A 24,008-nucleotide genomic window follows, 5' to 3' on the forward strand; every position below is an offset into this window, starting at 1 on the left:
TCTCGGAACAGTTTTCCGACCACTAACTTATGCCCCAAAAGCTGGCAGTCTCCATGCCAATGTGGTTGTTTTCTCCTTTGTTAAGTCTGTCCACCAGGAAGCTAGTTCATGTCCAATGACCCTGGTTTGAATTTTGTCCAATTATTTTCATTTAAAGTCCTCATGATAGTGCTGTGTTGTCACAATCAACCTCAGCTAGACCTGTACATGTGCCCAGTGTCATATGGTCATGTTTCAAAGCCACTATCCTGACCTTCAAGTCACTGAAGACACACATGTTCTGATACCAACATGAAGTAAACCAAGTAGCTAGCTTGAGGGAGAATTAGCAAAGTGCTCATCTAGAAAAACCTGACTTGATCTTGGACAAATTGACTTTAGATTCATTATCCATCTATTGCCTTGATCTTAAGTTAAGTTAAAAAGGGTAAGGACCATGTATAGAATGGGCTTTTGGATGCTACTGTGATACATGACCAGCAAATGTAACTAGAGTGATTGTCATGCTCTAAAGACCAGTTGCAGTGTTCATAACATTACCTAGTAGAATGTGGATTGAGAAGCAGGAATCTGACACTCAAATGTAGGAGACGGTGGAAGTTCTACATTATTCCAAATCATCCATGCAACTCTTAGGCACTTATGAAGACTATTAGACAAGCCTTCTGAGTGTGCAATATTTAGATCAAAACAAACCCTTTGAACAGTATTTGAAATACTAAATTTTTGTTCAAGAGTTATGGGATTTGGGAAGACTATGCCTGTGCTCTTCCTATGCAAATATTCATACACGTAAACTGTAGTTTACAACATCAAGGTAGGGTTTCCAACAGAACCATCTATGCTGCTCTGCTTTAGCACAGATCAAGGCATTCTTCCCTCTGATCTTCAGACGGTTTGAATGTGTAGCGTAGCCTAAAGAGAATGCATCATTGGGATAGTTGGAACAGGAATGAACAGTCTATATCCAAACACTTCTGCATCAACAATAGTCTGCTCAGTGACTCAGCCAGCAGCATTCAGTGCTCAGAGGAAGGCAAGCCTGCTATTACCAGCATGTCAGAACAGTGGTCCCCCAACTTTTTACCTCACCCCCCCTTACATGTCTGCACCCCTACTCCCTGGGACTGGGAGCAGGACTTTGGCTGCGGGAAGGGGGGGGGTGTGTTATGGAGAGGGATAAGGGGGCTAAGGCTGGGGTGGGTACACAGCCATGGCCCTGGGCATGAAGCTGGCCTAGGCCCCAGCAGCAATCCCCTCAATGTTCCTCTGCAGCCCTCAGGGGGACACACCCCAGTTTGGGGAGCTGTCATAGGAAAAAAAAAAAAAAAAAAAAAAAACCAATCTTGGCTGTAGGAGTGTTCTAAATTTTTGACACCGCTCTGTAGAAGCCATCTTGGTCTTGTATCCACCAGGAACACCTAGTAGCTCTAATGTTGTAATATTCTCCCTCTCCCCGCTCTGATTGGCTCAAGGTCAGGCTGCAACTGTGCAGAGCCCTGCATATCTTACATAGTGGCAGCTTTCTTCATAGCCCAGGAAGAGTTACTGAAAATGCTTCATTACGGTAACTTTTCTGTATTTTACAAGACATTTTGGCAGAGTTCTTTGCACTGCTCTGTGTACATTTGCAGAAATATAATCTTCCTTACCCCTGCTCTTTGGATTTAAAGAAGGGTCTACTTGTATCACCAGGATTCTATGGGGTATTTTACAGGGATGGGTAACACAGAATCGGTTCACCCTTTAGCAATGATGAACGCAACACACTGTAAAGGCAACATCTGCCTGAAGAGCTCTGGGTAAGCTCAAAAGCTTGTCTCACCAACAGAAGTTGGTCCAATCAAAGGTATTGCCTCACCCACCTTGTCTGTAATAGCACAACTCTGCCATCTCACAACTATTGAGCCATAACAGCTACCAAAACGTTAGCCTCCTGTGGATTTGCTTAACCAGCTGTGCACGTTTGAAGTTTTATAGATCAATCCAACAATAGTAATAGCATCCATAGACCAAGACTCCAGCAATGTCCTCACTGCCCGTTTGAATTGCTTCCAGTTACTGCCTCTGCACCCACCGGGATGGAATACCTCTAGAATGGCCTGGATTGAGAAGTTACTGGAATCCCCGACGTAGTGCTAAGCTTCGAAGTGCTATCACTCCAGGATCAGAAAGCATGCACGCAGTTGTTGCCTTCACTAAGGCTTAGTAATGAATTACCATACGCTATAAAATTTTATATGGGTTTATAGTTTAAATCCTAGCATTGTTGGCTTAACATATTTATTGAAGTCAATCCTATTTTGTTCAACATATTGAGCATATAGTTTAACTAGTAACCACAGCTGTGACTTAGTTAACGATCTCAATAAATCCTACTTCGACAGGAAAAGAATTATGTAAATGAATGATTTGTTTTCTGCCCAACATGTACTTTAACTGATAAGACATTGTAAAGATTATTTTTGGTATTCGAAAACTAACAACTCTTATTTGGACCTTAATTTTATACCCAAGAGAGGAGCCCAGTTTACTATATTTATAAAATGTTTATTTCAGAAAGAAATTACACTTACAGAATACAAATAGTTGAAAGTTCACACCCATACGAGACAGGGACATCTAGAGACAGCAGTGGATATACAAAGATACATGATTAAAAAAAGACAAAGGACAGATAAGTTTGTCACATTTATTCACAAATTAGTGTATTTAAAAACAGATCCGTTCTTTGAACAATTTTTAGAAGATAAAAAAATTAGTGTGAAGGAGTGTAAAACCGTTATTTAGGATATGAATCCTCTATTAGTTACATCTTGCAGCTAGATAGGATATCTTCCACTAGTCTCTTGTAGACCCACGCATCGCCTTTAAGCCGTTGCCTCCTGATACCCACTACTTCAGGTTTACTAAGCTGGCACACTTCTAGCTCAAATTGCATCGTCACTTTGCCAAAATCTGACTGTGTTTGACATTTCAGGGTATAGCTGCGTAGACAAGGCAAGAAGAAATAGAATAGTCACGGGAGTTGTTTTAATATCCATCAGGAGGTTGGCAACATGAAAGCGTAAGCGGGTACAATTAATACTTCCCCCACAAAGTATCCCACTGAGATTCAGCAGTGTGAGCAAACAGCTCAAACAAGGTTAGGTGAAATGAAAGCTGGTTCCCTTTTGTAAAAGGATACCTTGTCTGCAAATGCTAATGCAGAGCACAAGGTCTCCCTAGCCACAAGAACTGCTGCCTGCCTCTCCTGGGAATTGAGGTCTATGGCAAAGAATAGAAAGCGTGGGGATGATTTTATATTTTTCTCTAGTCAGACTATCTTCTGCAGATATGACAGCAACATCCCTCTTGTGAGGCTGCCCCTAGTCTCCTGCATCAGGCTCAGATTGCAGCCATCTTCCAGATGAAGAGAAATTGAGCCATCCTGCTCTCTGCAGATGCAGCACTGCACAGGGCCAACTACAGATCACCTCTTGCCAGCTGGAGGAGTGAAAGACCAGGCTCTGATCTTTGAATCACCAGGTCACAGAAGTTTGTCACTTTAATGCAGCTAAATGCATCTTCCTGGAACATGAAGTTGAACACTTGTACGAGGAGGCTCATCTTTTTAAATGCCTTCCGTTCAAGAAGGGAAGAGCATTTTATAAAAAAAGCCAAGCATCGACCCGAGTTATGGTCCCCATTTTACACACTAGGAAATTTCGGTAGACACACATTCAGTCTTTTGACGAGTGTCAGTTAGCAGCAGAACCAGGAATAGAGCCCAGATTGCACTCCCTAACCACCAGATCCTGCAAGTTAAACACATCTATTCAATGGCTGGCACTGTACAGACAGGTAGTAAGGCTCACATTGTGTCAGCTTGGAATTATAGTATTTTAAGTGGTATTATATGAAGGTCACCGTGATCTCCATCATGATAGCACTAAACTGCCTTATCTTGGCAAACAGGACAGTATCAGAATGAGTCTTTGCTGTCAATGAAATCACAAGAGATAGGATTAGCTAAGTTTGCTCAGCTTCTTTAAATAAGTTGCTACAACATGTGTGACAGATCAGCACAGGAGACTGACTATTCACATTCATATGCGAGAGTTAAGGAATTTTAGGATACATTTGTTTTGCATCAGATAGGCAATATTTACCACATGGATGTGTCTCATGTGGTCTAATAGGAGGTACAATATTTAACAAGAGGCAATGTGAGGAGGTAGAGAGAGAAAGTTGAATGCTTTGCTTTAGCAAAACTAGAGAACTAGCAACTTGGGCAAAGACAAGCTGGAATGAGTTTTGCCTGACACTTGACTTACCCCTTCTGTACATAGTCAACCTGTTTCTTTGGGAGGATGGTCATTATCTCATTCAATAGCTGGTCTGGATTCAGTAGTTTAGTTGTGGTCACATTGTAATGAGCCTGAAAAAAAGCATAAGCAGCTCAATCAGAAAAACTTGTTTTTACTATTTACACCAAACACCAGGGATTCTGTGGCAATGGATGTCTTAAGAGGTTACTCACCTTACACAGTAACTGTGGTTCGAGGGGTGTCTGCCTAAGGACGCACCATGTGCCACAAGCCCTTGATCGGAGGAGGTTTTCCTGTTAGCAGCATACATTTGGCCTGTGCATATGCTCTATACCAGGTGGTTTAAAAAAAAAAAAAAAAATTCTAGCGACCCAGTTGAAGAAAACTGTTGATGCCGGACCCAACGTGGCTGAGGGATGAGGGGTGTGGGAGGGGCTTAGGGCTGGGGCAGAGGGTTGGGGTGTGGGAGTGAGGGCTGGAGGGGGGAGGAGGAGATGATGAGGGTTTGGGGACTCAGGGCTTGGGATTACCTTGGGCAGCTCCTGGTCAGCTGTGAGGAGGGGGTGCTAAGGCAGGCTTCCTGCCTGTCCTGGCACCACGGACTGCGCTGCGCCCAGAGAGCAGCCAGCAGCAGGCCCAGCTCCTAGGCAGAGGTGCGCTAGCAGCTCCGCAAGGCTCTCACCTGCAGGCACTGCCTGTCCCCCGGCCCAGCTCTCATTGCACTCATTAGCTGGGAATTGGTCAGAGCTAGCGCTCGGGGCGGGGGCAGCGCGTGGAGCCCCATGGCGTCCCCACCTGGAGCCAGACCTGCTGTTGGCCACTTCCAGGGCACAGCACGGTGTCGGAACAGGTAGGAACTAGCCTGCCTAGCTGGGCAGCACTGCCGATAGGACTTTTAAACGGCCCACTCGGCGGTGCTGACCAGAGCCGTCGCAACGCAGTGCTGGGTCGCAACCCACAGTTTGAAAACCACTGCTCTATACAACCACGTGCTGTACCCCAAGGGTATATAGGGCTGCATGGGTGAACCGCCCTCAGTTCTCTGAACAGCCAACCAGCACCTGTCTGAAGCGGGAGGGAGGACAGGTAGTGGAGCACCCAAAGGTGACCATATGCAAGTTGTGAGGATACTGAGTTGTGCTCCTTATCTTCATTGTGCTCAGTGATGTGTGTTGTCAGATATTGTTGGAGCTGGGCAGACCAAACATTTCATTGATTCCCCCCCACCAGTCTAGGGAGTTCTTCACCTGCAGGAGAAAAAGTGACCTCGCTGTCCAAAGTGGTGTCTGGTTGAGGAATAGATTCTTCTGAACCACCCCCCGAAAGCAGTGGAGGCATCGTCTGTCACAAAGGTGCAAGCTGCCATATGACTCAGGAGCTGCTAACAGTTCCTTACTGTAGTACGGGGCTTCCCTAATGGTCCCAACCAGATTTGACAACAGTTATGAATCTGTAGGAAAGCAGGCCCTGGCTACCAACAAATCCAAATATACCCTTATGAACTGTATTCTCTCTATAGGGGCCAATACTGAATTCTTCATGTTTAGCTGGAGACCCAATTCCTGTAAGAGAAAGGTATCTGGATGGAAGTGAATACTGCTCTGTAAGTTCAGCCCTTGAATAGCCAGTTGTCTAGATACAGGAAAACTAGAATTGCTTCTTGCCAAAGGTAAGCAACTACTCCCTCTAGAGCCTTTGAAAGCACCCTTGGGTCCAAAGAGAAGAACTCTGAATGTAAAATGGTTCAGGCCCATCGTGATATGTAGGTATCCATATAGCAATACAGGAGAAATAGGCATACTGTAGGTCAAGGGCTGACAGCCAAGGGCCTGCCTTTAGAGAAGGGATGATCGCTGCCAGAGTCACTATCCTGAATTTGAGACTTCAATCTTTGATCAGTCATAGTAGATCCAATTTATGGTCTCTACCCTCTGTCCTCCTTTGGCATGAGAAGAAATACTTCGGGTAAAACCTTTTACCCCTGTGAGGGATGGGGCCAGTTCTATTGCTCCTAAATAAAAGGAGAGAGTGAACTTCTTGACTCAGTACAGTCTCATGAGAGGGGCCCTGAAGAGGGATGAGGAAGGGGAGATCATGCAGAGGATTGTGTAGCCTGATAACCTCCATGACCCCCTTGTCTGCAATATGATACCAGGTCTATTGGAAATGGGGAAGGTGGACAAAAGGCTGTAGCTTGCAAACTGAGGGGAGGATTCAAGCCCTTGGCCAACCCATTAAAGTTGTTTCAATGATGACTGGGTACGTGCTGAAAGAGGTTAAGCAGCTCTTTTGCTGTGGAATTAGTCTTTCTAGCAGGTTTGGTGGTTCTGTGAAAGCCAGAGAAATGACCCAGGTGCAATCTCTGGGCAGTTTGAGATGCGCTAAATCTTTTGTTTGTAGGGGTATATAACCCCCTGCCAGGCCTCAGTGTGGTCCTGGAGTCCTTCAGCATGTGCAGGGACTCATCCCTAGTCCCCCAGAAGGAGCTTCTGACCATCAAATAGGAGGTCCTCAGCAGTATTCGGAACCTCTCTAGGGAATCAGGACAGCTGGAGCCATGGTGCCCTGCGCATGACAATAGCTGTGGTGATGGATCTTGCAGCAGCATCCAAGAATGCTTGGAGAGGGATTCTGGCTCTTCTGACCCTCCTTAATGATGGCTTGGAAGTGTTCTCTAGGCTCCTGTGGACAGTGCTCAGTAGAGGTTGCAAATTTGTTGTAATTCATGAAGTCATAGGTGATCATGGCCAAGTGATATTTGTGAACTTCCAATTTCAGATCACAAACTGATTACGCCTTTCATCCAAAAAGGGGTAACCTCTTCTGGTCCTTATGATAAAGGATAGGCTCTGAGGGTAAACAGCATTACTGTTTGCTTACAGCATCCACCACCAGGGAATTAGGCGAGGGTGGGAAACAAGTTCCGAGTCCCTTCAGGGAACACATTTCTTATCAGGCCACTTATTAGTTAGTGGGATGGTTGCAGGAGTTTGCCTCAGTCTTTGCTAGATCCAAAAATACTTCATTAATGGGTAATGCAACCCAGATAGATGTGCTGCAATCAGCAACAGCCAGGAGCTTGTGTTGTGAGTCATCCTTTAGATACCTCTTGAGGAAGTTAGTCAGTCAGCCACCCTCTTGACAAGGTCCTGGAACTGATCAATTATTGGCCATTGATGGTGGAGGCATAACTGCATTGTCTGGAGATGAAGACAAAATAGGGATTTGAGAAGTGCCTTTGTTTGCCTGCCCTACCCTTCTGTTCTTCAAAGGTCTCCTTGTGTTGGGGGTTTGGTTAAGGTGACTGTCACCCTAGTCTCCCAGTGCAATGGAGCAGGTGTCCAGCAAATTGCTACACCATCCAAAGATCCCAGTATGGACATTGGGGAGGCCCATACACGAGAGGGGTGGTACCCAGGACCAATCCCACCATCCCTGATGTGGATGAGAATCCTTGTCAAAGTATGGGTATCTATAATGATGGAGAGGGGAATCCTGCACTGACTAGGAGACTGATTTAATGTTTCCTTCAGCCTCCTTTATGGCCTCCTGCAAAATAATATTTAAAAAAAAAAGTCAGAGGGAAGCCTGTGACACTGGGAAGCCATGGTAATCCAGAGACCCTGGTCTCTGTACAGAGTCATCTAGCACCCATAAGCGGTGGGAACTCTGGTTCAAACACTGAAGTCCCTGGAGTAGCAAAATTCCTGAGGTACCATTGGTACCGACAGCAGTTGAAGTGGATGGTACCATTGGTCTGGAGCATGCAGGCACCAGCAGCAAACGTCTGGTGCTTCACTTTTGTCAGTGACAATAGAGCTGAGTGGAAAGGCACTACTGGTAAGACTGATGCAGATGGTGTTGATCTAGAAGAAGTGCACATCCTGGACCTTCCTAATCCTTTAGACTATACGAGGTACCTGCTGGATCCATGCTTCTCTGAATTACTCCAGGATCTCCCTGCTCCGCTGGTACCAGAGGAAGAGTCTTGCCTGCATGGTATAGTGTGGCGATGTCAAGGTCTCTGACACAGTAGACTTAGTGGGAGATCAGCATCTCTTCCACCACAAGGTGTCAGCTCCCAAGACTGAGCTCCTCTTTGGAGCCAGAGATCTTCCCCTTCTTAGGAGAGGTCAAAGGGGCACTGGATCTGTCTGGAGACAGATGTACGGGGCGGGGCTGGTCTCCTGACTTGACTCTGAAGTGGGTTGATGGAAGTGCTTGATCACCAAGTTCAGTTTGGTTTCCTGATTCTTTCAGGCTCTAGATTTGAGAGCCAGGCAAAAAAAAAAAAAAACCACACCCCTCTTACATTTCTGCAAGATTTGGGATTCTTGCAAGTGAACAGAAAAAGGAGAAAGTTAATAAGGAAAAGTTGTTTACTCGTTCTCATAATACAAGAACTAGGGGCCACCAAATGAAATTAATGGGCAGCAGGTTTAAAACAAATAAAAGGAAGTTCTTCACACAGTGCAAGGTCAACCTGTGGAACTCCTTGCCTGAGGAGGAGGTGAAGGCTAGGACTATACCAGGGTTTAAAAGAGAACTAGATAAACTCATGGAAGTTAAGTCCATTAACGGCTATTAGCCAGGATGGGCAAGGAATGGTGTCCCTAGCCTCTGTTTGTCAGAGGATGGAGATGGATGACAGGAGAGAGATCACTTGATCATTGCCTGTTAGGTTCACTCCCTCTGGGGCACCTGGCATTGGCCACTGTCGGTAGACAGGATATTGGGCTAGATGGATCTTTGGTCTGACCCAGTATGGCCACTCTTATGTTCTTAAGCAATGGGTACACTTCAAGTGGCCATTGCTGATTGAGATGGCCTCCCAGCAAGAGGCACTGTTTGAAACCTGGTGAGCCAGGCATGCCCAGCCATGCTGAATAAAGCTTCCCAGAAAAGAGTGGGGAAATGGAAAGAAAAACAACCTCTCACTACTATAGAATTAGATAGTAACAACTAATACTAACTAGAAATACAAACTAAACACCACTACCACACCGAGGCACATTTAAGGCAGACATGCTAGTACTCTGGTTCAGGCCGAGGCAATAGAGAAGGAACTGAAGGCAGTTTGCCCAGGCAGTCCTAGGTATCCCTGGTGTGTGGCATAAGGTAGCAGAGCATATGCGCAGGCTGAATGGACACTACTAATGGAAAATTTTGATCAGGGGCTTGAGATGTGCATGTGCACCTGAAGTGGAGCATCCATAGGGATACTACTTGAAGTAATCAAACTAAGCAACAGCAACAAGGAATGCTTAGTTCCAACAGTGCCTCAGGGTCAGACATTGTTACAAGATGGACAGAAGCTTCAGCGTTGAAGAAAAATCAACTCTCCCTGTTATCAGGGATAAAGGGAGAGATCTTCATCCCTACTCCGACCCTTTTACACTGGATCAAAAGGCAGAGAGGTCCAAAAAACCCTGTATATGGCCGGGGAGGATTCCCTGGTACAGGCACCATGGAAGACAGCCCTAAGAAGACTTCATTGCAAGTCCTGGTGTAGGTGGCCTGTCAACTTGAAGCACTGCAGGGATTTGGAGTAGTGCTGTAGCCCATAGGACAACCCTGTGAAACTGCTGTAACTTAGACAACACGTGGGACCCAAATCACCATGGCGGGGTAGGACTCTTCAATCCCAGAGCAACCCAAGAGTGGGAAGGGAAAGAAAAAGTGGCTTAAAGCTACCATAGGACCCTTCCCCTGGGCTGCAAGTTGTGTACTATGCCTCTACGCAGCACAACACAAACTCACCCTTCGAGTATTGGAGCCATTTTAGCTTACATGTTTTACCACTGTACATAAGGGACTTGTGGCTATATACACGATATCCCTTTTCAAAAGACTCCTATAGCCATACGTTAGGCATGGAAGCTGGGTACACTGTATGCAGTATTATTCCTACCAACTGTAAGGTGGGTGTACAAGTGCTTTGTTTATGTCCTAAAAGTAGATCTTGAAAGAGTACCTTTACATTTCCAAGAAGCAACTGGAAAATTAGTCTGAACTGGGAGGCCTAGAGATGAAATCTAATCTAATCCTAGCTCATTGCCAGAGCTTCTCCAGGAACTTTAAAATTGAGTATCTTGCATTGCTCTACTCCAAAGCATTCAAAGTTCACTAGCAGTTTTGCAGGTACCGCAGGCCTGAGAAGCTGACTCAATGGCAGAAGCATTTGGAGCACAACAGACTTGGCACGCACTTGCCTGCTAGTGCCCAAGTTTCTGTATTCCTAGCGCAGTGTGGACACCTATCAGATGGGTCGGCTCATAGCCCAATACATGCTGGACTTGTCAAAGGCTGACAGTATTACCAGTGCCATTTGGCAAAAGCTTTCTGGACTGGAATGTGGTGATGGCACTGGGGTTAATGCAGGCTATCAATTCTTGAGCTCCGTTTTCTTGACAATAACCAGCTTTCACAGTTAGCAGGTGGGCAACAAAAAATGATTAAGGCTATAGAACAGCTTCCACATGAGGAGAGATTAAAAAGATGGACTGTTCAGTGTGGCAAAGAGATGACTAAGGGGATATGATCAAAAGTCTATAAAATAGTGACTGGTGTGGAGAGGAGAGAGAGAGAGAGAGAGAGAGAGAGAGACTCTCACATAACCCAAGAACCAGGGTCACCTAATGAAATTAATAGGCATCAGGTTGAACAGAAGGAAGTATTTCCTCACACAACGCACAGTCAACCTGTGGAACTCTCTGCCAGGGGATGTTGTGAAGGCCAAACCTATAACTGGATTCTTAGCTAAGTTAATGGAGTATAGGTCCATCAATGGCCATTAGCCAAGATTGTCAGGGATGCAACTCCATGCTCTGGGTGTCCCTAAACCTCGGATTACCAGATGCTGGAAGTGGATGATAGGGGATTGATCACTCGCTTTGCCCGTTTTGTTCATTCTCTCTGATGCACCTGGCACTGGCCACTGTCAGAAGACAGGATACTGGGCAAGACAGACCTTCAGTCTGACCCAGTATAGCTGTTCTTATGTTCCATTTTCTTGACAATAACCAGCTTTTAGTTAGCAGGTGCCTCAAGTAGTAGTTAGCCAGTTTAAGACATACACCACTTATTTGATTAGATTAGTTTTAGGCCTCAGAAAAAGCCTCGCCACTTCCAGAGTTATGAAGACTGAGAGGGGACATGATAGCAGTTTTCCGGTATCTAAAAGGGTGTCCTAAGGAGGAGGGAGACAACTTGTTCACCTTAGCCTCTAACGATAGAGCAAGAAGCAATGGGCTTAAACTGCAGCAAGGGAGGTTTAGGGTGGACATTAGGAAAAAGTTCCTGTCAGGGTGGTTAAATACTGGAATAAATTGCCTAGGGAGGTTGTGGAATCTCCATCTCTGGAGATATTTAAGAGTAGGTTAGATAATGTCTATCAGGGATGGTCTAGACAGTATTTGGTCCTGCCATGAGGGCAAGGGACTGGACTCTATGACCTCTCGAGGTCCCTTCAAGTCCTAGAATCAAGACAGTTTTTCCTCCATGCTCTGCTTATATGAAATTTCCAGTGTATTATAAGCTGCAGAATTTTCTGAAGCAGCAAGAACACACTTTAAATGTTTTGTACAAGTTTAATACACTCAAGTGTCCAGTACTGCACCACTGAAATTTATTGACATTATGGTAGTTTTGTAGAATTCAACCACGTGTCCTTTAGTTTACTTTTAACATAGGGGATACTATATTAGTGCTTTAATGGTAGTGTATACTGCAAGCCCTACTACCCATTTTTTGTATAAGCTCTCACGGAAAGAGTATAAGCATGCATATGCCCAAATACCTCTGGGTCTTAAGAGCCCAAGTGGCATCCCAACAGCATTTGAGATTTATACTTTAGCATTTCTCTAGTCTCCAACCTCACTTTGTTTCCTACTTGGACACCAGTAAGAACCAGACAGGCTGCCAATATCAAGAGTTTGAGTGGACTGAAAAAATCAGACAAGCAACTCTGAGTACGTTGGTGGCAGGCTCCTCATTTGGACTCGTAGGCAATACCTAAACAGTCTGACACCTAATGAACTTTTGATACATTATTAGTTGGGGATAAGATTTAAGATGTACACTTCCCATGACATTTGATTTCTATAGTGCCCTACAGCACTAGAAACCCTTCTGTAGCCTAGGGACATTCAGTTCATTAAATCCAAGTCCAAATTCTCTTGATTCTGAACAATGACAGTGACTAGAGTCTTAATTCCCTCCATCACCACTCAAGGTGAAGATCTCCCTTCGAGGATTCAAATAGCTTAGACAGAGATCAGATTTCACTGAGCCGTCATAAGCTACTTTCAGATAGGGCCACTCATATCGAGGCTTTTACATCAAGATGCTGCATTTATACCAGCTTGAGGTTTTGGTCACCATGACACTTTGCTGGCAAGAATGAATTTTGAGCAGGATCAGGAGAAGTCTGACTGCAGCTGCATCCCCTATATGACGTGTATAGATCAGCTGGAAGGGAAGCAGACTGCAGTGATTCGCACAACCAAACCAACTGGCAATAAGTGGGGCTTTTGTAGATTTGGTGCAATACTGCAAAGGCACATGCACTTTATTGTAGAGGCAGAATGGACACAGTTCAGACAACTGAAGTTAGAAACAGTGATGTGGAGACATCATTGACTTTCCCAATAAGAATCCATCTCCTTTAAATAAAGGAGATATCCTAGCAATCTTACCTTCAATTTCCTTGGGCCATCTCTTGCGGATCCTTTCCTTTTGCCTGGTGTAAGCATTGTGATCATTTTATCCAGGCCTCTTTCCAGACTTCCAAACATTTTGGCTCTTTTCTTCTTTTGGCCACTATCCACATGAACTTGATTAAGATCCATGTCTACTGAGCGACACCTGTCACATTAAGAGATTAAAAAAAAAAAATAGACCTTCCATTTTCTCAGTGGCTGAAAGTCAGTCATTTCAGATACATCACTAGAGTCTTACCAGACCCCAGCTCTGTATTTAGAAAGACAAGTGGAATACATTATAGCTAAACAGACTAAAAGGATGCTATGAGAATTATCATTCAATAGTCATTTGGGATTTAAGGAGAATTGTGTATAGAAAACAGCTGCCCTCTGGGGAAGTGGAATAAGGGTGAATCTGTAATTATGGAAAATAGGAATACATCCAAGACTACTGAAGTGTGTAATTTTAAACTTTTCTGCCTTTAATATTTTCTACTGTGTAGGAAAGGGGTTTAAGGAGTTTATTTTATTTTTAAACCAAGACAATGAAAGAGTAGGTGCTGTTGTAACAAGCCTTCCTAGTCTATATGAGGATTAAGGTAGTCCAGTTCTAAAATCAGCAATAGGTATGAATAACCAGATACTTACCGTCTTTCTGGGCTAATGACTGCTGCAGCCATTTCACCTGTACTTGCTGGACTTGTGGGTTTCTTAATTGGGGTGTCTTTAGGGCACTGACTTCTCTCTGTTGAAAAAGAGGAACCCAATCCAAATGGGTACATTTTTTCCCAAAGAAAAAGATGTTTGATCATGAAAATTCCTTGCTGCAGTCATTTTAAACCAACTCTTAGTCCCCGCCTTAACATCTCCTCAGACTGAGTGAGGCATTTCTGCAGGGTACTAAGAATTGCTCAGACTTAGGGCAAGCAGTATAGTTTAGTTGTTAGAATATAGGATGAGAGTTGGCTAAAACTAGCTTCTGATCCCAACTCTGCCAGTGACTCAATGTATAGCCTTTGGCAAGTCACCTCCTCCATTTCCCCATCTGTAAAATGGGCATAGATATTTAAAAGTACCAACCTCCTGAGGCTGAGGATTATGGTTTGTAGACACCAAGACCAAACATCAGTTACTTAGATCCCAGTTGTACACTCTCCCCCAGAGTCCCTTTCCCTGCCTCAAGAGTGCTTTTGCATTTCTCCATGGGGTTTGGTATTCTAGGACTGCCATTTCGATCATTCAAGATTACCACTAGTGTGCCTGGCATAGAGTCTAATCAGCATTTGTGGCAAGACAGCCATTTGTCTAGTTAAGTTTTCTGTTTGATACTTTTCACAGCCAGAGTGGGCAAATTCAAGTGCTTTCAGTACAGTGTTGTACTTCAATTTGGTTTTGAAATCCAAGCTGTTAAGATACAAGTAATGCTTCTGTTCCCTTATCCCCACCCCATTATAGATAAAGCTAAATGCCAACTATAGTGTTGCCTTTAATCCTATAGAGACAGCTCTGCAAATTCAGTCTGGGCACCAAGGCTGAAGCCAGGTTTCCCTCCATCACACATTACTGCCAATGATAAATTATGCAGGCCAACTTTGTCCCCATGGAAGGCAGTGGTTGCATAACAGTTGCCTAAGATTTTGGTAAGAGTCCTATTCATTAGGCAACAGCAGCCCAGCCAAGCCAACAGGAGCAAACATTTTTTTAAGAAAACAGGGTGATTCTAAAATACACGGTGATCTGCTGATTAAAGCAATATATGTCGCCTCTCTTCAAAGTAGAGCCACGCTGTATGTAGCTCAAATCCAATGCATTTGTGGGCAAGAAACATTTAAGTTCAGTTCAACTCAGTGATTCCCTTTGGTTGAATTGCATATCCCATTCCTTCAACAGGAGTATTGCTAGGTCATTTAAGAGTTGCACTCAGTCTACTCTTCCCATAGAGTTCTGCAGAGCACAGGTCCTGAAATGGAAATGCAGAGATGCATTTAAATAGTTCTTTAAAATTAACCAGTAAATGAATAAGGGAATTAGAAAACAATTAAATTAACCCCATTTGAATGTTTGAAACACGTTCCAGCTTGCTACAGAAATGGAGTGAGATACACAGCAGAAATCAGGAGACCTTACTGCAGAAGTTTAGATCCTGTGTGCAGGTGAATGCAGGTCTGGTTTAGCAGGAAAGAGGAACTGCCACAACCCTGCCCAGGTCCCATTTTCTTCAGGGATGAGAGACTGCGTGGATTCTTACTTTCCCTTCCACTCTGTTTGGAGACAAAGGGAGGAGAGCAAGCCCCTTCCTAGAGCCAACAGCTGATCAGTTCCCTTCCCTTCCTGTGATGGTCCTGATCACCAGTATCCCTGCTGTGCCCAGCTGGGGTGTCAGACTGGGCAGAAGTGAGTGATTCTTACAAGGCTACTACAGGGGTCCAAGTTCTGCAGTTCGGTGGGTGCTCTGCTACTATTGCCATGTAACTGTGGCAGATGCTGGACCCCCAGCTCTTGCTATGGGGCACTATGCGCTCAGACACAAAGTACCAGTAAACTTTAACCAGAAAAAGCCTGAACAGCTTCCATCCAGAAACTGCATTATGGCCACCTCTTCAGATTTTGTTCTGAACGGGGTGGAAAAAAATGAAACAAGTATTTAAAACTTAAAAATACAGCTGTTTAAACTCAAATTTGAATTTATGGCAACCTATGATAAGGCCTAACCCTGCCATAATCAAAATCATTTAAAATAATTATATGGCGCATTAGTGAATCCTCAAACTTTAATCAGGTAAAGGCTACTTAGTTATACATACACATAGAATTGTGGGAAACCATCTTTAACTTTTGAGGTCAAGCATTATAAATATGGCACAATGCCATGCATGGCCTTAAGTATCTACATCAGCTTCAGTCTTTATAATGGAGTGTTAGTATTTCCTTTTTCTAAAATAGAAGTATTTTCAATTTCTGCAGAAAAACCTTTTGCCTTAACATTTTGGTTTCAGGTTAGCAGAATCACCCTGGTTCTTTTCCTAGACGCTACGTCTGCCACTTATGTTTCCACAGAAAGCGCAGCCAAAAGTAAACCATATACAGATTAGTTACTATGCATCACTCTTGCCTTTAGGGTACAGTCAAGTCAGTATAAAATTAGGGTCTGAACTACTCTTAAAACGAGGATGTTCTGCTTGGGCATTGAGTCAAGATCCTTTGCCAACTAGAAATCCTTGAAAGCCTGTAGAGTGCTACAAGATGTTTCTTAATTTTATTCCCTTGCACAATATGGAGTAGCACATTCACCGGTTTTAAATACTGTTACACCTACTACAAAGGGAGTCTCATTTTTGATCTTTGCAAACAATTTGTACAGCATCATCAACGGGCAATAGTGCAAACGTTTCTAGTAGGTTGAAGAGGAAGGCAGGATGGCTGCAAGATCTATAATTTGTATGAATGTAATAGGAAACTGAAAGGGACCTCCTGGGTCAGAGGCCAGTTCCCTGCTCACAGGCAATCCCATCTTATAACTTGTTAAGTTATAAAGCTACATCTTAACCCTGGTTAGGTCGTTTGCTCCCATTACCCCATTGGGATGATCTGTAGCCTAGCTGGGGTGGAAAGCTTCGGGAAGATTGCTTTGAAAAAAGCCCTAGGAGTACAACTCCAGAAAGAACAGAGCTTTTAAATTGTTGACTAGTCTAATGTATGAAATGTCTTCATTGCCATGTTTGGATTTCACATGCTGACATTTGCTAGTGCATAAGAATCCGAAAGGGAGACTAAATAGGGGGAAGGAAGGAAACTGATGTATTTTTGTAACCCAAAGGAGTTATTTGAAGCCCAGGCAGAGGACTTATTGGAAATACTCCTATCTCCATTAAAAACAGTGATCCCAAGGCAACGAAGAAGGGAAGGGAGATTGCATTTCACGCTCTATTATCTAAGTTGTGATGTGCCAGTCAGTTGTGAGTATACACAGTGGAAACTCTTCAGCTAGTTGCTATAAAAGTGTCCAAGTACATTCAAAAAGTATGCACAATCCTGCAGTGACAAGAGGAGGAAGAGAAGGGATATACAGCAGCTCATAGTAAGCTAACAGTAGCACTAAGATGCATTACCTCTGCGTAGCGTGGTCTAACCTCTTACAGCAAGAAGAGTGGGCTGGTGAGTATTGCATAGTCTAGGATCACAAGATGGAATAAGCCATCCAGGAACTCTTGTAGGTATAAGTTTTAGCTAGAGTAGAATATTTTCAGCTATACAAACCCTAAGCATCCCGCATACATAGCTAATGGAAGTCTAGAGTAAGACACACCTGCGGAGGGAAGTGCTTGATTTGGTGTGGTTTGCATCCTCTTCTCCTTCTGGCTCTTACTAAGAGGAGTCTTCAGTGCAGGAAGCACAAACGGCTCTTCATTCTTGATAGTCAATGCCAAGTCAGAATTCTCTTTGTTTTCACTTTTCTTTGATGCTGCTCTTCTTGCCACTGGAGATGGAGGTGGTGTGAATTCTACACTATCCAATGGTGTCTGATGCTTTGAATGCTACAAGAAATTTGATCAAGTAAGGGTGAATTAACTCTGGACAATGTTAAAAATATTGCCAGTATACTGACCACACACAGTATATATTACAAGGGTCAGGTCAACATAGCTCACATGCAGTCCAGTACTCCAGACTTCTTCCTCTGGGCCCACACATCTAAGTCACTACTTATTCTCTCCCTGAACAAAAAATTAAGCCCTTTTTACCCTGTGCCTTAATCCTCCTTAGTTCTTTCAGCTTCTCACCCTAGTCTCCCAATCCCAGATCACTTCTCTTCAACCCATCCACAAAGTAGTTAAGTTTCAAGTGTAGACATGCCTTTAAGTCTATGTTAAGTCTACTTACAACCACTGCAGTGGTTGATGTCAACACTATCCTCCTTCTGTCAGTGGTGTGTCCCCTCATTAGAAGCGCTTCCACTAACTTAAGCGTGGGGGGCTGAGACCATGGCTGCTCCCCCATCCAGTCTTTTGGCACATCCTCATTGCCAATAATGTCAGCCTTGCCATCCTTTTTGTATCCTTCCCCACTTCTGTTTCTTCTTCTTCTTCTGCACTGCCCCTACACACAAGGTGAGCATCAGGTCCCCTGCCTCTCCTCATCCAAGTAAATGAGGACCCACAAGCTAGGAAAAGGGGTTACAGTTTATGGTAATAGCCATCTGACAACCAAAAGGCTCTTGGCTCTGTCTTGCTTTGTAAGATCTTCTGGCCAGGGACTCTTATGCAGCACTAAGCATTGATACTTAAACATAAATGCAGTGTGCATTAAAAAAGAGTCAAAGAGACAGATTCTCTTGAACTAAGAGCAACTGTTATAGGAAATCATTGTAATTCTTCAAGCACCTGCTTTGTTTTGGGTGTATATAGAGCAAAGCCTGCAAATGGAGATTCCTCATAAAGCGCATCATCCGAAAATTCCATGGATCCAAATGCACAGGGCATTTCCTTACAGTCTTCCACATCTTCGTAAGTCAGATTCTTTTTAGACTGTTTAAAAAGAAAAAGGAGATTCCAATGAGACATTAAGTGAAAACTTTCATCAAAAAAGATCTTCATTATAGAGTTAATTTTAATAGTTACAGCATTACTCTTAATAGAGTTTCTAGTTATGGGCAGTATCTCACGGGAAGTTCTCATTCAGGTCACTTGTCATCTAAAAATCATGTTTGGAGGGCTAAGTCCACAATGAAAATTTTAATAAGCAACATCAGTAGATGTGACATTATGCTGAAAGCACTATTAAACACAAGGAGCCTATGCATCAAGGGCAGAAAAATACAATACCTGCCATTGATTTCTACATGCAAGCGCCTTAGTTTGCTGCCACACTAGCTAACACTACAGCAGTGGTCCCATGAGGAGATGCAAAATATATACAAACCAAAAAGGAAATATAGTGAAGGAATATGGGAAACAGCTGGTTAAAGCCATATTACGTATGATACCTTGGAACAAAGAGTTATGGGAAGTCAACCATTTAAAGCTGAGTACATCAGCAAAAACCTTCACTTTCTGATGGAAATGAGACGGTTTCAACTGATGTCAAATCAGACAGGATTTCTGCCAATTGTACGTGAGGGCTCCTTCAAACTGCCAGAGGTCAGGAAGAGTTTGCTTCCATCTTTCTGTGTGCTGCAGCCTTAGGCCTAGTCTTCACTTACCGGCTGGTCCGGAGGCACGCCATCGATGTTCTGGGATCGATTTATCGCGTCTGGTTAAGACGCGATAAATCGATCCCGGATCGATCCCGGAAGTGCTCACAATCGACGCCGGTACTCCAGCTCGCCGAGAGGAGTACGCGGCGTCGACGGGGGGAGACTTCCGGCCGCGTCTGGACCGCGGTAAGTCCGGAGTAAGGTACTTCGAATTCAGCTACGTTATTAACGTAGCTGAATTTGCGTACCTTAGTCCGAAGTCCGGACTAAGTGTAGACCAGCCCTTAGTTGTTGCCATTGGTGTAGTGATGTTATGGCCCACATCTTTTAAAGAGTGCCTGCATTTGTTTTCTCCAGGGGACTTTCTTGCTAGGCTACCTTCAGTTTAGCTAGTGGCACATGCGATGCTACTCAAAGCAGGTCTACACTGCTAGTGCAGACTATACCAATGGGAGAGAGCGCGCCTGTCGGCATAATTACTCCACCTCCCTGAGTGTGGGAGCGTGGCTCCTGGTGACATATTGCTGTCTACACCAGTGCTTAGATTGGTGTAACATATTCTTATATTGCTGGGGGGGTCTTTTCCACACCCCTGAGCAACTTAAGTTATATTGAAGTAAGCCCTGGTGTAGACCTGCCTTAGTTTGCAGCAAGTCAGATGCTGACACTGCTTTTTGTCGTAAAGGGGCAGAAATAGCACCCCTCATGGTCAGAGATCAAATATTTAAGATCCATGATCAATTCTCCCTTCATTTGTTAGGGAGAAGTCAAATTCCAGTTTTACAAAGTGTGAACCACCTTTAGTGTCACATGGTAGTGTCAGGTTTAGTATCTAAACCTAAAGATAAAGTCAGTCAACCCGGAACAGCATTTTCTCCAAGCCCCTGATGAACTTGTTTAGCGCCAAGCTTTAGGACCCCCTCCCCCCAAATGAAATACTGGTAAAAGTCTCACAACAATCTACATATTTAATTTCTAATCCAGAGTGACTGGACAGGAGATTGTTTTCAATATACCCCTTTGTGGATTGCAGAAACTCATTGGAAAGCCTTGTTTTGTTATGTACCACTCCAATGAAATGGAAAGCAATAAAGTCAGCCATTATAAAAAGGAATCATCATGTTTTGTCTGTAGACAGATGGCTTTTGGCCAGTGGTCAAGGATATTGCCAAGATCAGATTTTTCATTACTGTTGAAAGCCAAAGTGTAGTTTTCTGGTACATGACCAGATGTGCCACTGATGATTACTATAAAGACCTTATCAGACACCTGTTAACAGCAGCCAAGAATTTAGTAGCCAGATTCTGTAATTGAAATTATGTCCCATTACTCCATGAATAGCTGAACAGGACCTGATGGACAAGGAGAAATTCACTCCATTACAGAAATGCTTCTATACGTCAACAAAAAAAAAAAAACCACACACACCACACACCCCACACACAACCAACACCCAACTATTTCCAGTTGGGAAATTTAAAAGCATTACTAGAAAAGAGCACTGTCATTCCAGGTATGATTTAGTTAAGTCATTATTTTGGAAAACCTGCGTACTTCAAGCTGCTTGTCATAACAGTTGATTATGTTCAAGCCACTGACACCAGACAAAAAAACCCACCTCTAAATTAAGAAGTCCTGCCAGCTTATTTTCACAGCTAGTAGATCAGCTCCAGTCGGAGGCCTATGCTGAAATGGCTGATCACCAACAGATCTTCAGCTAGTATGTTGTAGGGCACTTATAGTGCCGAGGCACCGAGAAGTTAAGTGTATTGTACTGGGACTAATGGGCTGTGTTACAGAAGAGATATTTGAGGTATCTGGCTCATCTCGGATGGATTGCTCTTATTGTTACTGGTGGTGTTTTGCCAAGTTTACTTTTAAATATCCCAAACAATGAGGCTTCCATAACTTATCCTAGCAAAAAGTCTCCAGGATAATAGATGCGGTCAGGAAGATTGCCTTCTGAAGTCCATCCTCTCCCTTGCCTCACCCTAATGAATCTTACACTTGGAACATATACCTTTCAGTGACAAACTGTAAAGCCCAACTATAACCATGCAAAACACATACATATTCAACTCCATTATTCTTCATGATAGCCGCTCTCAAGCCTGTTTGTAGCTGACCTTCTCATTTGTCAATGCAATTGTAATAATGGATGTCCTGAACACAATATTTGAGGAACAGCTGCACCCAAATTGTATAGAAAGACTGCCTCTTGCTTTTTGCTCTTGACATGATGCCTTTTCATGTGCAGTCCCAACAATCTGGAGATGTTTTCCTAATAGTCAATTTTATATTAGACTAGATGCATGTTTTACCCTGGAGTTTAGATGTCTACTAAAAGCACCATTCCTGTCTCAAGCTGGGAATTTAGTGGTTTTCAATTTACAGTAAGTCAAAAAGTGACTGACCTGGTCACGGGTATGGTATGTACATGCAAACAGGGTTAGCAATTTAGAGTTGGGCATTACAGAACAGGCCCAGAGACTTTAAGCAGAGCACAAGACTGGGATGGTCTTTTAGAGGAGTTTTTAAATATATGAAATAAGTAACTTTAGGACTGACTGCTCAGGAAGAGTTCACGCAGTTACAAATGGGAGTAACAAGTGATCAGGAAGAAGTAGTTAAAATACACTTTGTTTGGGGGACACAGAAGTTAGACACAAGATCGACCAATAGGTCATAGGATTTTAAAAGTTGTAAATTTCATGATTTCAGCTATTTAAAGCTGAAATTTCACAGTGTTGTAATTGTAGGGGTCCTGACCCAAAAAGGAGCAGGGGGGGGTGAGAAGAGAAAAATCGCAAGGTTATTGTAGGGAGGGTTGCGGCACTGCTAGCTTTACTTCTGCACAGCTGCTGGCAGCGGTGCTGCCTTCAGAGCTGGAAGGCAGTGGCTGCTGGCCAGGAACCCAGCTCTGGGGAGAGCCCCCGCCAACAGCAGCACAGAAGTAAGGATGGCATGGCATGCTTTTGCCACCCTTTACTTCTGCGCTGCTGCTGGCGGGGTGCCACCTTCAGAGCTGGGCACCCGGCCAACAGCCACCGCTCTCCGGCCATCCAGCTCAGAAGGAAGAGGGGTTGTGGTATTGCCATCCTAAAATAACCTTGTGACCCTCTGCAACTCCCTTTTGGGTCAGGACCCCCAATTTGAGAAAGGCTGATTTCCCCTGTGAAATCTGTATAGTATAGAGTAAAAGCATGCAAAAGACCAGATTTCGTGGTCAGTGATGCATTTTTCATGGTCCTGAATTTGGTAGGGCCCTAAATTATCAGAATACAAGCTGTCAAACTCCAAGTTAAATTGAACATAGCCTTCTATCACCCTTTATACAAGGGCCTGGACAGCTACCTGAAGATTAAGTCTGTCAGATCAATAGAGAATCGAACCGAGTTAAAATAAATAGTCACTCAAACTCCATGACAACTTTAGACATTTAAATCTAATTTAGTTTAAATTTAATTTTAGTTTATTTCAACAACTAAAATAGAACATAGTGAGGTGGTGGTTTCTTGGGACACACCCATGAAGGGCTTCACTAATTAGCACTGCATACTTTGAATTGCTCTCAAATACAGAAAGGCACCAGTCCAGTCTGTGGGTGGGTGCAACTGCCCACTTGCTCATGGCATTCCCCATAGGACTGTATTATACCAGTGCCCAAACACTGAACTGGTGCCCTCTGTTTTTATGTCAGGAAGAAATTACATTTATAAATCTGTAACTATGTACCAAGAGAAACTTCGGCAGAAACTGCCTGAAACTGCTGTTAGTCAGTCACTTCCCAGCGTTATAAAGAATAGTTTTCAGTGACAGCCTTAGCTTATTTCAATTGACGAAAACGCAGTTGAAAGTATGTCCTCGTATATATAATGTTTCATGTTCTGAGACCAGAGCAATTTAGATTTTATACTGTCCCTTTTTAATGGGATCTTATTTTTGAAGCCAGTGCAAAAGCAAACACTGCATTAACATGGTACAGTACTGAGGCCTACAACTTACCTTCAGTTCTCTGGATGGTGTGATGCTAGCGTTTTCTACTGCTAGAGAGGGAAGCCATAGACGGACAGGCTTACCATGAGCCTTCTTGGATTGAAGCAAGAGGTATGTTGCTGATATTTGATCATATTTCCACTAAAACCAAGGAAAATGTGTCAGAATGCTGCTATTTAAGAGAGTCATGTTAAACACTGCTTTAAGTTACACTTTTAGCACCCATTCTCTTGCAAGGAGGACAATCTTCTACTTATGGACTCTTCAGGTCTGTATGCTCACCCCACTGTAATGCCATAGACTTCAATGGAGTTGCATTGTTATTACTCTGCCACCCTTCCTGCAAGCAAGTTGGAAATGGGGTCTAGAGAGGCTAAAGACAGAGGCTAAAGACAGAGCAAAACCCCTGCCCAGTTGAAATCAATGGCAAGACTCCCAGTGAATTCAATAGGGCCAGGGTTTCAGACAGAACACCTGGGTTCTTTTCCAGTGGTCACTGAACCAATGGAGGACCTCAGGCAAATTGAGTTCTTGGTCAATTTCCCCATCTGAAAGATAGGGATGTCCTTGCCAACCTCCCAGGATGGGGTGTGAGATTAGGCTTACTTTAAGTTCATTAAATCCTTTTAAAAGGATTTAAAGAGTGCTATGTCAGTGCATCATTTGTGCATCCTGGATGAAGAGAGCTACTCATTTTAATAGCCCTAGAACAATGATGTAATCTCTGAAGTTTGTTCCAGAGCTGTAGAGCAGGAGTAAGTATAGATAGGTTAGCCAGCAGTTCTCATTCCCCCAGATGTGTGTCAT

The 24,008-nt window shown here is 43.7% G+C and overlaps 1 protein-coding gene across 2 annotated transcripts in view; it reads right to left on the minus strand.

The window, feature by feature from the left end:
- Positions 1-2,536: 2,536 nt before the first annotated feature.
- The window catches only part of MELK (maternal embryonic leucine zipper kinase), a 39,716-nt gene continuing 18,244 nt past the window's right edge, over positions 2,537-24,008 (minus strand). For both annotated transcript variants that reach the window (XM_034774799.1, XM_034774798.1), the window contains exons 12-18: positions 23,211-23,342; positions 18,394-18,537; positions 17,319-17,547; positions 13,661-13,757; positions 13,007-13,175; positions 4,317-4,420; positions 2,537-2,987 (exon numbers count right to left, since the gene is read on the minus strand). In XM_034774799.1, the coding sequence (XP_034630690.1) occupies positions 2,810-2,987; positions 4,317-4,420; positions 13,007-13,175; positions 13,661-13,757; positions 17,319-17,547; positions 18,394-18,537; positions 23,211-23,342 (1,053 nt within the window). In that variant the 3' untranslated portion in view covers positions 2,537-2,809. The remainder of the gene's footprint in view (positions 2,988-4,316; positions 4,421-13,006; positions 13,176-13,660; positions 13,758-17,318; positions 17,548-18,393; positions 18,538-23,210; positions 23,343-24,008) is intronic.

The sequence above is a fragment of the Trachemys scripta genome, chromosome 6 (assembly GCF_013100865.1).
Source record: "Trachemys scripta elegans isolate TJP31775 chromosome 6, CAS_Tse_1.0, whole genome shotgun sequence".
In the NCBI taxonomy this organism is placed as follows: domain Eukaryota; kingdom Metazoa; phylum Chordata; order Testudines; family Emydidae; genus Trachemys; species Trachemys scripta.